Raw genomic sequence first — 15,027 nt, 5'->3', positions numbered from 1 at the left:
TCTCCATATTTTTCTCTCAATCTCTATCTCTCCATCTAGATCTCTCTTCATCTCTGTATCTCTCTCTCCATCTCTCTCTCATCTATCTCTATCTCACCAGGTCTTTCTCTCTCACTCTATCTGTCCGTCCATATCTCTCTCTCTCTCTCTCTCTCTCTCTCTCTCTCTCTCTCTCTCTCTCTCTCTCTCTCTCTCTCTATATATATATATATATATATATATATATATATATATATATCTCCATCTCTATTTCCATCTCTCTATCTCTCTCTCTCCATCTCTCTGTCCATCTCTGTCTCCATCTCTCTCTCTTTCCATCTCTCTCCAGCTCTCTGTCCATCTCTCCCCCTCACCCCCTCTCCATTTCTATCTCTCCAACTCTTTCTCTCTGTCTATCTCTCTCCATCTCGCCCTCTCTCCCGCTATCTCTCCATCTCTCGCTCTCAATCTCTCCATCTCTCGCTCTCCATCTCCCCCCCCCCCTCTCTCTCTCTCTCTCTCTTCATCTCTATATCTATCTCTCCATCTCTCCATCTAGCTCTCTCTCCATCTCTCTCCTTCATCTAGCTCTCTCCAATCTCTCCATTTCTCTCTCACTCACTCTCTCAGTCTTCATCCCTCCCTCTAGAGAGAGAACAAGAGAGAGAGAGAGAACATTTGTATATGTAGGTTGCGCCGATGTCAAATGAGTGATGGGTTTTCTATCTTGCAGGTAAGAATCCAAACGGAGGTTTTGTGGTCGCTGGTCTGGTCTCACCTTGCTGGCGTTGTGGTGGAGCGTGTCGTTCAAGACGCTTCCGCTCTCCCAGTTCTTGATCTTGAGGAAGCGGGGGCACTTGGAGGGGCTTCCGTTCTGTAGCGTCTTGCTGGGTGACGTCTTGCCCGGGGCGGGGGGCTGAAAGAACACATCTGCCATCATTTCATGCTCGTGACAAACACAAGCCCACAAGTCCGCTTTGAAAAAAAAAAATGCAAGCATGTTTGGGGAAGTGTAATTGGTTCACATCAGCGAGGACACTGCGTCGATGAAATGGATTGACGGCGGCGCCCGACTCTAGCTGATGATGAAGTGCACGATGGGGAGACTTTTGCGACATCGACTTCTTGTTTGCATTGATGAACACGATCGGCCGCTAACCTTTCAGATGGCTATTGATTGATTGCAGGCTGCGCCGTTTAAGATCGGCGGAATCAATAACGCAAAAGTTAGTCCTGCCACAGCAAGTCAATGTCCGCAAAAACCTCACCACTTGCTGCTTGGAAAATCATTTCATATTGCAAATTACATACATATGCATGCTACCGTATTTGCATACGAGCCCACCAAGCAATCAGGGCTGTGCAATTAATCGAAATTCAATTACAATTTCAATTATTACACTCCACAATTACAAAATCAGCATAATTGTAAAAAAAAAATAATATTTAATACTCATTTTTGAGTTGTTTAAATTTATACATACATTTTCACCTTTACTACATTTTAAAATAAATTTAATAAATTTTGTTTCATCCAAAAGGCACTTGCGTAATTAGTGTTTCAAATAATTTTATTTGTCTTAATATTGATTTATTTATTTATTTACATTTAAACATTTTCTTGCACCAAAAAATAATGATTTCAATTATTGCCAAAATAATTGTGATTATTATTTTTTTTATATATATTATTTTTTTTATGTCTTATATCAAGCAATGCATTTTATTTTATTGTCAAATATAAATGACAACGTGACAAATGACAAATATGAAAATATTTTATTTATGTGGTGCTTGTTCATCACGCATCAACAAGTGAAACTTTTTGGGGATGGGTTATACCACCAAAAACAAAAAACAAAAACAAAAAAGATTAATTCTACTGCGATTGGCTGACAACCAGTCCAGGGTGTCCCCCGCCTACTGCCCAGAGCCAGCTGAGATAGGATCCAGCACCCCCCCGTGACCCTTGTGAGGAATAAGCGGTCAAGAAAATGGATGGATGGATGGATTATTAATTCTAATTAATACTACTTTGAGTTGTTTAAATTTATACATTTGCAACTTTACTACATTTTAAAATACATGTAATCAATTTTGTTTCATCCAAAAGGAACTTGAATAATTAGTGTTTCAAATAATTTAATTTTTCTTAATATTTTTTATTTTATTTTTTTACGTTTAAACATTTTCTCGTTTTGTACCAAAAAATAAATAATCATTTGAATAATTGGGATTTCAATTACTGCCAAAAAATAAGCGTGATTACCCCCCCATCGAGCAGCCCTACCAAGCAATACATTTTATTTTATTGTCAAAAAAGATTATTAATACTAATTTGAGACGTTTAAATTTATACATTTGCACCTTTACTACATTTTAAAATAATTTAATTTAATAAATTTTGTTTCATCCAAAGGGAACTTGCATAATTAGTGCATAGACAAATAAATAATTGAATAAGCGGGATTCCAATTATTGCCACAAATAATCGTGATTATCGTTTTTTTTCCCCCATAATCGAGCAGGCCCTACCAATTTATTTTATTGTCAAATAAAAATGACAACGTGACAAGTGACAAGGACAAATATGGAAATATTTTATTATTTATGCGCCGCTTGTTCTTCACGCATCAACAAGTGAAACTTTTTGGGGAAGGGTTATACCGCCCAAAAAAATAAAAAATAAATGAATAAATAATGCAGCGCCTCCCACCCACCCACGCACGGCGACCGATAACTCGGCATGCACTTTTAATGGACGTCAGCGAGCAATCCATCTGCGACTGCATCCCACAGAGCATTATGAAAATGATACATTATGCAGGAGGGCGGCTTGGCGGTGCATGCATGGCTAATCCCGCAGTGGAGTGCGAGGATATGGAAGCCTGGGATGATGAACATGTTTCCCACCGCGTCGTCAGACTTGATCAAATTAAAAACGCTGACGTGTGATGCAACTTCCTGCTGCGTTATGTCAACCAACGCCGCACATGCATACACGATTCCACACAGAACGCACTTGATTCTGACTCCCAAATTTCAAAGCTGTTTTGAAAAAAAACACTTTAAAAATTTTTTTTAATTACTTATTATTGATTTAAATTATTTTTAAAATTAATAACTGTCAAATTGAATTACATAAACTGTATTTGACTCCGAAATTTGAAAGTTATTTTTGAAAAAAACAAACAAAAACATTTTAAAATATTTTTATTTGCCCATTATTTATTTAAATTATTTTTAAATTAATCACCGTCAAATTGAATTACCTAAAATGTAATTTTCTCATGGTAAGTTTTTTATTCAATTTTACCTTTTTAAAATAATAATAATAATAATAGATAAATAAATAAATAAATAAAGTGAATCCAATCATTGATAGCAATGTTTAAATTTTATTTTTTAAACCAACTCAACTAAATTTATGGAGCGATTTCATTATCATAGAAAAAAATATATGTATATTCCAAAATAAGTTAAATATGAATGACAATTCTATTTTTGTCCCTCTCTTTATTTTTAGATCACTCAATGAAGAGAATAATGAATGAAAAATAATTGTTTCACCAAAGAATACATTTTACAAATGTATTCTAAAAGCAAATAAAATAATGTAATCCAAATAAACGGAGGAAATTGTAATGATTTTTTTGTTTAAATAAAATAGAATTATTTACTGAATTAAATAAACTTTATTAGCAAAATATTAACTTTAATTGAAAATTCACCTTTTTTATTGGAAATTATAAATTAAAATATTTTTACAAAAAACTGAAATATTTACATATATAATTTAAATAATTTTTTTTTTTTTAATTCAAATATAAAAAATATATAATTAATTATTTCCTGTATGACTTCTCGGTACGCTACACAAGCCTCCACCCCCAAATTAGCAGCATCTGGGGGGGGGTCTCGGAGTGGGGGGCGTCCTCCATTTTGCCCCGTGGGAAGTATTTCCAGGATCAAAACGGAGCACATGCAGATTAGGACACCATCGCGTAATCCGGATTTAACGTCGCCGCGGCGGCAACGGAAGGATCTGAATGTAGGATGCGGGGGGGGGGGGGGTCGAGGTGATAAGATGATTGGATGGAGAGCCAATGTTTTATTTTCCCTTTTCTTTCCCCAGAGGACGCAGAAAATGCGCCAGCTGACTTCCTATCAAAACACAAATGAGGATGAAAATGTTCAAGCAAGTGTAGTTACACGTTGGCCCACAAGAAACTGGGTGGCAGCACTGAGCTCTACTGTACGGTGGCCCTGAAGTGGAAAACGCAAACACAAAAAACTGACAACTGCACATTGAAAAAACACCACTAAACACACACACACACACACACAACAGCAAAATCAACAAATACCAAACTCGAAAAGGTAATCAAAAACACAAATCAGAAAACACAAACAAAGGAAAAGGTAATTTGTTTTACTTTTGCGGTAACCTTTTTGTTGTTTTGTTTCGGTTTTTGTGTTTGTGTTTTTTTTATTTTTGTTTGGGATTACTTTTTTGGTATTTTTCTGTTTTGTTTTGTTTTTTGCCCTGAAGTGCAAAACACAAAAACAAAAAAACTAACAAAATCAAAAAACACAAAAACACAATACCACAGCAAATCAAAAATCCCACAAACGAAAAGGTAATCCCAAACACAAATCAGAAAACACAAACACAAAAAGAGAAAAAAAAACAATAATGTAATGGCAAAAAAATCTTAATAATAAAAAACAACAACAACAAAACAAAAACAACTTCCGTTAGGAAAATGTTGCGGTAAGTCGTTTTGTGTTGGCGGTAACCTTTTTGTTGTTTTGTTACGGTTTTTGTGTTTTTTGATTTGTGTTTGGGATTACTTTTTGGGTTTTTTTTTGTTTGTGTGTTTGGTTTTTTTGTTGTTTGCCATTACCTTTTTGTTTTTTTTGTTGTTTTTTTTGTGTGTTTTCCAATTTGTGTTTGTGATGACCTTTTTTGTTGGTGTGATTTTTGATTAGCTGTGTGGTTTTGTTTTTGTGTGTGTTGTTTATTTTTTATTTCAGTTTGTGTTTTTTGATTTGCAGTTGATTATTTTGTGTTTTTTGTGTTTTTGCACTTCAGGGCCACCGTACTAATAGAAGAGACTCGACGTTTTGTCGGAATACTTTAACTAGGACGAATGAATCTGACATTATGTTTTTATTTGCATTTGTTTATGACAAAACCATTGCCAGTGCAGAAAGTGCACAAACAAATTGATTAGCATTCAGTTATTGTATTGTGCCAGAAAATTGGCAAAAAAAAATCGAATTAACAACGTTATCATCAACCTCTTTTCTCGGAGAACAACAGAAAATTGGACAAAAAATACTCCTGAGAGGCTGAAATTCCGACAATTTCAAATGCAACGTTTGATAGTCAAGTCGACGCCACGCAAGGCTGCCATCTACTGGTGTCTGGCAGTCATTGCGCTGCTTTGCAAAGCTGAGATCCTCTTGCAAATGCTGGAACATTCCCACATATGTTATTGTGATTTTTATTCTCCTCACTTCTTTGTCACGTAACAACTCCAACAGAATAATTCCAATTTACATTGTTCAAATTTCAACTAGCTTATTTCATAATTTATCTCTCAATTTACTTCATAAGCATTCCACATGCATTCGAAACTTAGCATTCAGCTTTCAGCATTCCCACGCAATTTTTTCCAGAAATTGCACTTAGTCGATTTTCTTTTTGTACCTGTTCAGCCTCCATGTTGTGCAGCACCACCGGCATGTTGTCCCGTCTCCTGTTGTTTTCAGATGAAAGCTGGGGCCAAGTTCCGTTTCCCACGCCGAGGTCCCTGCAACAAGGGAAAAGTCACTTTTTTTTTTCTTTTTTTCTTTTTTTTTTGCGGGTGTCCATTGCCAACAAATTTCACGTTGCTCCATCAAAACAGGTTTCAGGGTCTGAATTTTTTTCGTTTGGTCCCGATGCTAATGACTTGACTGACTTGCGCAATTCTTCAGGCATGGCTTCATGAGACTTTTTTTAGGGGGGGCGTCTTCTCATGGTGGCGAAAATGATAGCCTAGTGAAACCTTGTAGCGGGGTTATTATAGTTTTGCAATTTTTTATTGTAATTTGATTTTATTTTGTTTTGAGTTTTTTATTTTATTTTAGTTAGTTTTAGTTAGTTTTCAGGGTGGTTTTGTTAGCTTTTATTAGATTTAGTTATTTGATAAATGCTTAGTTTTAGTTTGATTCAGTATTAGTTTTAGTTTTTTTTAATGTGTATTACTTGTGCGCAATATATAAAGGGATACTTGACTCATTGAACAATTTTAGGCAGTAAAACGTTAATATTTTTTTGATAATTAACATGTTAACTTCATTATTTTTCATGTTCAATTAATGCCTTTAAAAAGTTTTTTTTTTTTTCTACTTGCTGTCGACTGATGATGCCATCACCTGTGCTGAGGAAGTAGGTAACAACCAATCATGGCTCACCTGTTTTCTGGGTTTGGTCAGCAAACTGAGCCATGATTGGTCGTTAGCACAGGTGATGTCATCATCAGTCAAGAGCAAGTTAAAAAAAAAACTTTTTAAAGGTATTAATTGTACATAAAAAAAAATAATGAAGTTATCAAATTCATTCTGGACAAAATCTTAAATATTCACTGCTGAAAATTGTTCAAGTGTCCCTTGAAAAAACAGCATGGGAGCGACATGATCTGAAGGTGCTTTTCTATTGGCTGTTGCGAGATGACATCACTTCCGTGTGACACACTTTCAAATGTCATTATTCCGGTTATTGTCAAAATAAATCTACTTCAAATCATATTTAAAATCATCCCCTAAGGCTCATGCATTAAATTAATTGCCAAAGCCTAAAACAGACATTTTTGCTGTAGTTAGAGTTAGTTTTAGTTTTGTAAACATAAAATGTAGTTTCAGTTAGTTCATGTTTTTTAAAAAAAAGCATTTTCCTTTTTATTTTATTTTGTTAAGGAAATAGTTTTTCAATGTTAGTTTGTTTTTTCGTTCACTAAAATAACCTTGCCTTGTAGAGCTGACGATTTTGCTGTATCATGCTGACAGTCAGTTGGCAAATCACTTTTTTAATAATAGACGCCCTGTCCCTAAATAGCAGCCGCGCACGTCATCCGCTGAGGACAATTCGGCGGCAGTGCAAATCTTTTTACTTCCTTCACGCCGTCAATCAAAATGCACTACTTCTCTATGACCAGCAGAGGGCGTCTATTCGACTCCAAATGGCATCTTCCATGCATATTTTAGGTGTGCCAAAGACGTATTTATACGTTTTTTATGCTAGTACATACAGAAGGCTTTGATGCTGCCTCTGGACTGCATCCTCCTACAAAAACGGCCAGCAGGTGGCAGCAGAGTATAAGAACTCAACCAGGGCCATGTAAATAATGATGAAACTTAGCTATATTCTAATGCTAATTACTGAAAAACGATAGAAATTTTTTTTTTTCCCTGATGAAAGAAGAGACTATAATCTTTCTTATGGCAGGTTCCACGTTTTTATAGCAATAGAACACAATATTGTGTGGCCCTTGCAAAATCAGTCCAAAGCCAGTAAAAGAGCGAACGGGGGAAATGGCTGCCAGTTAATACGTTAATACATAATTTTAAAAAAGCGTATACTTTTCATAGCTGTCAAATGGCCAAAAGTGAACACGATAGAGCCAAAAGAGACACTTTATCGTTTGAGGTTGTCCATGCCGCCACGGCTTCGTTTACCAACAGAGACATCTGATGCGGTTTTCCAGGTTGCCATTAGCGTTTTTGTTGTTGTCTTGGTCTCAATACATATTAGGTGCTTCAGCAACATGCGGTGTCCAAATTCCCTGGGGCCATCAACATAATTAACGCAGCTTCTCACATATTGGCAAAACGTGGCGAGCGCTGGAGGCGCCACACCTCACCCTGTTTGACTTTGAAAGAATTACATACAAATACCACACCTTATATAGACATGACGGAGGGCTTACTTGGCAGTCAGAACACACAATTTAAGAAAACTTATGTTTGTTTGTTTGTTTTATTCCCATTCAGATGATCCCCACCAAGAGCTACTTGGTGTATCCTGGCAATATCGGCAAACGACGACGACGATTGGAGTGACAAGCTCCAAGAAGGTGCTCGTGATGTACCTTATGTGTTGGAACCTCCCGACACCCAACCATTCCCAGAAAAAAAAATAAATAAATAAAATCCAAAGAGCAGATTGTGCAACATCTCACCTGCAGTGTTGGCAACAGGCAGGCAAAATATCTTTCAGCGATCATTTTGGCAAAGTCACAGGAGACGTGTTGGTTTTGATTTAGTTTGTCCCGAGCAGGGTTATTAGTTTTGGAATTTTTCCATTTTAGTTAGATTTGGGTTCGTTTTAAGTTTTGTATTTTAAATTTATTTAGTTTGAGTTATGTATTTATTTATTTAGTTATTAGTTTTAGTTATTTAATAAATGCTTTTCATTTACTTTTTGTTCGATTCAGTAATTGTTTTAGTTTGAAAAAAAATGTGTATTGTGCACAATTAAAAAAAACCAAACATGCGACTTTTCAATTGGCTGTTGCTAGATGACATCACTTCTTTGTGACACACTTTCAAACGTCCTTATTTATTTATATTAATTATATAATTATTATAGTTTTGGAATTTTTCATTTTAATTAGTTTTCTTTTATAAATGTACTTAGTTTTCAGGGTGGTCTGTTAGTTTGTATTAGTTTTAATTATTTTAAAAAATGCTTCGTTTTAGTTTAGTTTGAGTTAGTTTCAGTATTAGTTTTAGTTTTCTTTTGTTTTTGTTTTTTTTAAATGTGTGCAATATTTCAAAAAAATACCATGGGACTTTTCTATTGGCCGTTGCTAGATGACATCACTTCTTTGTGACACACTTTCAAACGTCCTTATTTATTTATATTAATTATATAGTTATTATAGTTTGGGAATTTTTCATTTTAGTTAGTTTTCTTTTATAAATTTACTTAGTTTTCAGGGTGGTTCTGTTAGTTTGTATTAGTTTTAATTATTTTAAAAAATGCTTCGTTTTAGTTTAGTTTGAGTTAGTTTCAGTATTAGTTTGATTTATTTATGTATTTATTTTCAATGTGTGCAATATTTAAAAAAAATACCATGGGACTTTTCTATTGGCCGTTGCTAGATGACATCACTTCTGTGTGACACACTTTCAAACGTCCTTATTTATTTATATTAATTTTATAGTAATTATAGTTTTGGAATTTTTCATTTTAATTACTTTTCTTTTATGAATTTAGTTAGTTTTAATTAGTTTTCAGGGTGGTTCTGTTTGTATTAGTTTTAGTTATTTAAAAAAATGCTTTGTTTTAGTTTAGATTAAAAAAAAATCACATCGCTGAATCGACCATGAGGATGATGATTATTTTTGTTTATAGCACTTGTAAAAAGATTACACTAGCGGGAAAAGATAATGGATCTTGATCCTCGGCACCGATGGATCCTCCTCACCCTCAACGTCTGCTGGAAATTCTCGTTTAACAAGCATTAAAATCGCACGGCTCATCGCTTACCGTGCCAAAACTGATGAACTCCGACTGCAGGCTTGGCAAAGCGACAACAAAATTTACTGCCAGACGTGACGGCCGCGCCAAGAAAGACGAGAAGGTCTCGCTGTTGTCTACGCGTGCCCGTCTTAAGTACCGTGCCCAGGGAGGCCAAAGGAGGCGTGGCCTAATACGCGCACGACGACAAGAGAGCGGATGGACGCGCTGGCTTGCAGACTTTGAATGGTTTGGCGAATGTGCGGATAATCTCCCGGGTGTGGCGTGACCCTTCAAGGGCCGAGTCCCAAAACTGGTTTCTTCACTAGCTTGCTCTTTTTTTCCCCTCACGCCCGCGAACCGTATCGGAGTGCAAATAACAGCTGGCCGTGCGAAAAAGCCAAGAATGTCGCACGACGACGCCTCGTCCAGACGTTCGCCGCTTTGCATTCTGGGCCAGCGGCATGCTCAGGATACTCGTCTGGGACGGATAATGGAAAGTTGAATTATTAATTGCTTGTAAACAAAAAAGCGGCGAGCAGCTGTGGAGTCGGCCATCAAAGTGTGAAATTAAACAAGCGTCATAAATAATTTTATGAGCCGCCCAATTATAAGGAAAAAAAAAACAAAACGGCATTTTGCTGAACCGTGATTTGCCTTTTGATATCAACAAGCTCTGGTGCTGTAAAAAGGCATGACCACTTTCATGTCAACTTTGTTCTTTCCAGGCGAAATTTGACAAATTGTGTCATTGTGGGAATGTTGAAGCATTCCCACATACGTTATTGTGATTTTTATTCTCCACACTTTTTTGCCATGTAACAACTCCCACATAATACTTCCGATTCTTGCTTCAAAAATTGACGCCTCCCGGGGTATGTATCGTCTGATTCCACATTACTTAAAGTATTTGTACGATTTAACGTTTAAAATAAACTTTTCCTCATTCATTTTCAATGGGACAGACATTGAACTTTTTCTAAGTATCACTTTCCACGCCTACTTCCGTATATATAACTTACCGTCATTACCAGGTGTCTGATACTGCTCGGTGGCATAGTAAAGTGCATTGTCCAGTAACCAGGAGGTCATAATTTCATAATTTATCTCTCAATTTACTTCATAGGCATTCCACATGCTTCAGATCTTAGCATTCACCTATTAGCATTCAGCTTTCAGCATTCCCACACAATTTCTCCAGAAATTGCACTTAGTCTAGTTTGTTAAAATTCATCGATTAATCGGCAAGTAATCGATTATCAAATTAATCAACTACTATTTTAAATAAAGTGAATCACAATCATTGATAGCAATGTTTACCTTTTATTTTTTAAACCAACTCAACTTTTTTTTTTTTTTAATTTATGGAGCACTTATGAAAATATAGAATTATCTTAATCATTATCATAGAAAAAATATAATATGTACATTATAAAATAAGTCGAATATGAATGATTTCATATTTTATTTTATTCATGTTAGTTAGTTTTGACTTTGTTTTGAGTTTTGGTTTTTAAATTGCGTTATTTTTTATTAGTTTTCAGGGTGGTTCTGTTGGTTTTTATTAGTTTTAGTTATCTTAAAAAAATGCTTTGTTTTAGTTTAGTTTCAGTATTAGTTGTTTTTTTTTATTGTTTTTTTTTTAAGAGTATTACTTGTGCGCAATATTTAAATAACGCCATGGGAGTGATGTCATCTTTTGGTGCTTTTTCTATTGGCTGCTGTGAGATGACATCACTTCTGTGTGACACACTTTAAAACCTCCTTATTCCGGTATCATATCAAAATAAATAAGTCGACTTAAACGCAGGACATTTTTGCTATAATTAGATGTAGTTTCAGTTTTCGGTTATTTTATTTATATATTTATTTTTTTATATTTTCATTTTTATTTCATTTTATTAAAATCGTTTTTTTGAATTTTTGTTTTAGTTTTTTCATTAGTTTTACATTAAGTGTTAGAGATTGTACATTGTTTATATGCATTGCTGTAATGTACAAAAGCAAAATATTGTGTTTTTTTTTGTCTGAGCTCTTTTTTTTTTTTTTTTTTTTTACAATACTGTGACCTTTTTTCATCAACCTCCCCACAATATAATTATCGGATTGTGACCTTCATACGGTGATCATATCGTAATGTTTGGATATCCTTACATCCCTAAATTTTGGAACATTTCTTTGGTTTTGGGGGTTCATTAACCCCAATTGGAAGAATTGGATGTGAGAAAGAAGTAAAGCTCAAATTTGGTTGCATGAGGCAAGCTCAACGAGAAAGAAAACCACCGCGCTATGATTGCTAGCGAGCATGTTCGGCTCAAGGGTGACGGCGGCCGCCGTAGCGTGCGTGCGTCCGTCCCCGAGGTAAAAAAGTCAACACGTGCTCAGGAAAGAAATCAGTTGGTCCATCTTCACAGCAAGCGTGTCACGGATGTTTCATTTTCCACAACAAACGGATGTTGTGAATGTTTTGGTGTGCATGTGCGTGGGCGTAAACGTTTCCAAGGAGTCCAGCAGTCTGCCTTTCTGTTACGATTCCAGTTTCTCTGTCGCAACCTTCTGTGAGTCAGAAGCTTCGATGGCGGGCCACTTCCTGTTGCCACTTTCGTATCATTTGTTTTTGTTGTCATTTTGACAAAACGGGGAATGTCGCTTCAAGAGATTCTCGCCAATTAACGCCACTGATGTTCGTCTTTTTTTTTTTAGCGAATTTGCTGATCAATTGAAAACCGAGTTAGCTTCAGTGAACCTGGGAACTCTGCACATTTGGCTTCATATTGAAACAAAAAAAATACATAAAAAATCTGAGTTTAACACTTTACTTACAGAGCTCAGCATGTATGAGTACACATCCTTCAAAAAAAAAAAAAAAAAAAAAAGTCCAAAGATTTTATTCAATATCTCACTGAACATAATTGGAACATTAAGCCTAAATATTTTTATTTTAATGCTGTTCAAACATGAAACAGATTGCAACCTGCTTGTTAAATACAGTGTTGCAGGTTCAATTGAACACATTTCATACAAATCTTAGTGTACATGAACAAGTTTACTGATGAGTATTTTCTAAATTTGAGTAAAAAAAACAAAAACAAAAAAACAATCAACTTACAGATTCATATCGGTATCCAGTGCCGCCGCTACCCCTTTGGGTGCCCTAAGCTTTATTTCTGTGCATGCTTTCCACATGTTGCTCCACTATATTGTCCTAATGTTTCAACAGGATTGTTGTGTTAACTGTTTTTGAGTACTTATCTTGCACAACGTCTTCATTTACTTCATGAGATACCGCCAGAAAAACGACGGGGTCGTGCCCACAGGCAAATGGGGCCCCACACGGACGATGGGGCCCAAGCACTATGCGTACTCTGCGTATAGGGTGCGGCGGCCCTGTCGGTATCAAATCGAATCATGATCTACGAATCGTGAAACGGATCGAATCGCCAGTGTATATGTACAAGTTTACTGATGAGTATTTTCTAAATTTGAGTTAAAAAAAAATAATTTTGACTTACAGATTCGATTTGATACCGATTAATACCAATACGAATCTGTAAGTCGATTGTTTGTTTGTTTTTAACTCAAATTTAGAAAATACTCACCAGTAAACTTGTACAAAAAGAAATAAGAAGATAAATGGAAAAATGACAAGTATGGTTCTCGTTATATTTACTAAGCTTATTTTTCATCTTTCCAACATTCTGCTATCCAAATTGGGTGGTCTAGTGGTAGAGTGCCTACCTTCAGACTTGGAGGTTGTGGGTTCAATCCTGGCCTGGGTCTACTCAACTTTATTTATAAAGCACCAAAGACAATAAAAAATGTGACCTCTTACTTCCCTGCTTGACATTCAGGCAAAGTTATCCAAGAGTAAAAAAAAAATAAAATAAAAATACATATGTATTTGAAGAAAATAGTTCTATTCATTACAGCTTGGAAAAAGTCAATATAACTTGTTTTTTTTGTATAAAAATACTATTTTCAATCCCGCTGTGGTTGATATGGGAATAGTATTATTTCCTTATTTTTCTAAATCTTACAAGTAAATTTAAGTCAATTTTTCTTGTTCTGTTGTGGCAGATAATTTTTCTTATTTGAAGTAATAATTTTCTCATTTTACTATATTTTTTTCTTAAATTTTCTATGGTCCCTTTTGAGCATATATGCTGAGCACTTGGAGGTTAACACTTTGGGAAACTTTCCTGTCAAAACAATAAGGAAGCCATTTATGTCTTTCAGTCTGCATTTAACTTAATACTTCCCTTTTATTGGAAATGAATATGGGCTCCAAATATCGGCCACTTATCACTTTATCGGCCCTCCTTGACTACAAATAAACAAATGGCGGAGGCACATGCTGAATATTTTTGTTTTGAATATGATTGGGCTGTGATAAGGAAGTGTTCCATTCCTTGGAAAGAATGTGGCCGTGCCTGTTGTGCGCAATCATGTTACACATGCCCAGAGCGAGCAATCGTCTCTCTGGAGGTGGCGAACGATCCAGGAAACGGTGCGCAACATCTCGATCAAATGCAAGATTAAAAAATAAATAAATAAAATTACATAAATTGTGTCGTAAAGTAGAAGACAATTCTCAAACGACCGACCTTCCTCCTGCAGCAAAACCGAAATCAATGCGAGATTTCAAATCAACCTCGAGAGCTCATGTATGATATCGGGTTGCACAATATATCGGAAAATATCGATATCGTAGTATTGGCCCATGAAATATTGCAAAAACGTGCAATTAGTTTCATACGGAATTTTTGTGTTTCTATCTGAATTTGACCAATTTGCCGCTAACTAAAATGTGCACCGCCATCCGATAGTTGATTATCAAGAGCTAATTAAAATTAATTAACTAAGAATATAGTGAGTTTGCTTATTTTGGTGCATAATTATTTTTTTTTTATTATTATTTCATTCATAATAAAAATGTAATTTCGTTAGGTACACGTTAAATATTGCAACAATATTGATATTAGGGGTGCTTAAAAAAATCGATTCGGCAATATATTGTGATATTACAGCACAAAATTCTCGAATCGATTCAATAGGCGGCCGAATCGATTTTTAAACATCCAGTTTTAATGTAAAAATATTCAACAAAACATACAGATCGAATTGCCAGTGTACATGTACATGTTTACTGATTAGTATTTTTTAAATTTGAGTTAAAAAAAACACGATCGACTTACCGATTTGTATCGGTATTAATAGGCATCAAATCGAATCGTGATACGGATCAAATCGCTAGTGTATATGTACAAGTTTACTGATGAGTATTTTCTAAATTTGAGTTAAAAAACAAAACAAAAATCGACTTACAGATTTGTATCTGTATCAAATTGAATCGTGACCTATAAATTGTGATACGGATCGAATCTCCAGTGCATATGTACAAGTTTACTGATGAGTATTTTCTAAATTTGAGTTTAAAAAATAAATAAATAAATCGCAATAATTTACTTGCAGATTTGTATCAGTATTAATCTGTATCAAATTGAATCGTGATACGGATAAAATTGCTAGTGTATATG

At 35.2% G+C, this 15,027-nt stretch overlaps 1 protein-coding gene across 4 annotated transcripts in view; it reads right to left on the bottom strand.

Moving 5' to 3' along the window:
- The window catches only part of nos1 (nitric oxide synthase 1 (neuronal)), a 72,337-nt gene that overhangs the window by 42,382 nt on the left and 14,928 nt on the right, over positions 1-15,027 (bottom strand). For 3 of the 4 annotated variants that reach the window (XM_077521103.1, XM_077521104.1, XM_077521105.1), the window contains exons 3-4: positions 5,696-5,798; positions 758-895 (exon numbers count right to left, since the gene is read on the bottom strand). In XM_077521103.1, coding sequence (XP_077377229.1) covers positions 758-895; positions 5,696-5,798 — 241 coding nt within the window. Of the gene's footprint in view, positions 1-757; positions 896-5,695; positions 5,799-9,520; positions 9,612-15,027 lie in introns of those variants that run through there. The other variant, XM_077521106.1, reaches the window with a different exon arrangement.

The sequence above is a fragment of the Festucalex cinctus genome, chromosome 5 (genome assembly GCF_051991245.1).
Source record: "Festucalex cinctus isolate MCC-2025b chromosome 5, RoL_Fcin_1.0, whole genome shotgun sequence".
NCBI lineage: Eukaryota > Metazoa > Chordata > Actinopteri > Syngnathiformes > Syngnathidae > Festucalex > Festucalex cinctus.
This window is presented reverse-complemented; position numbering and strand designations above follow the sequence as displayed.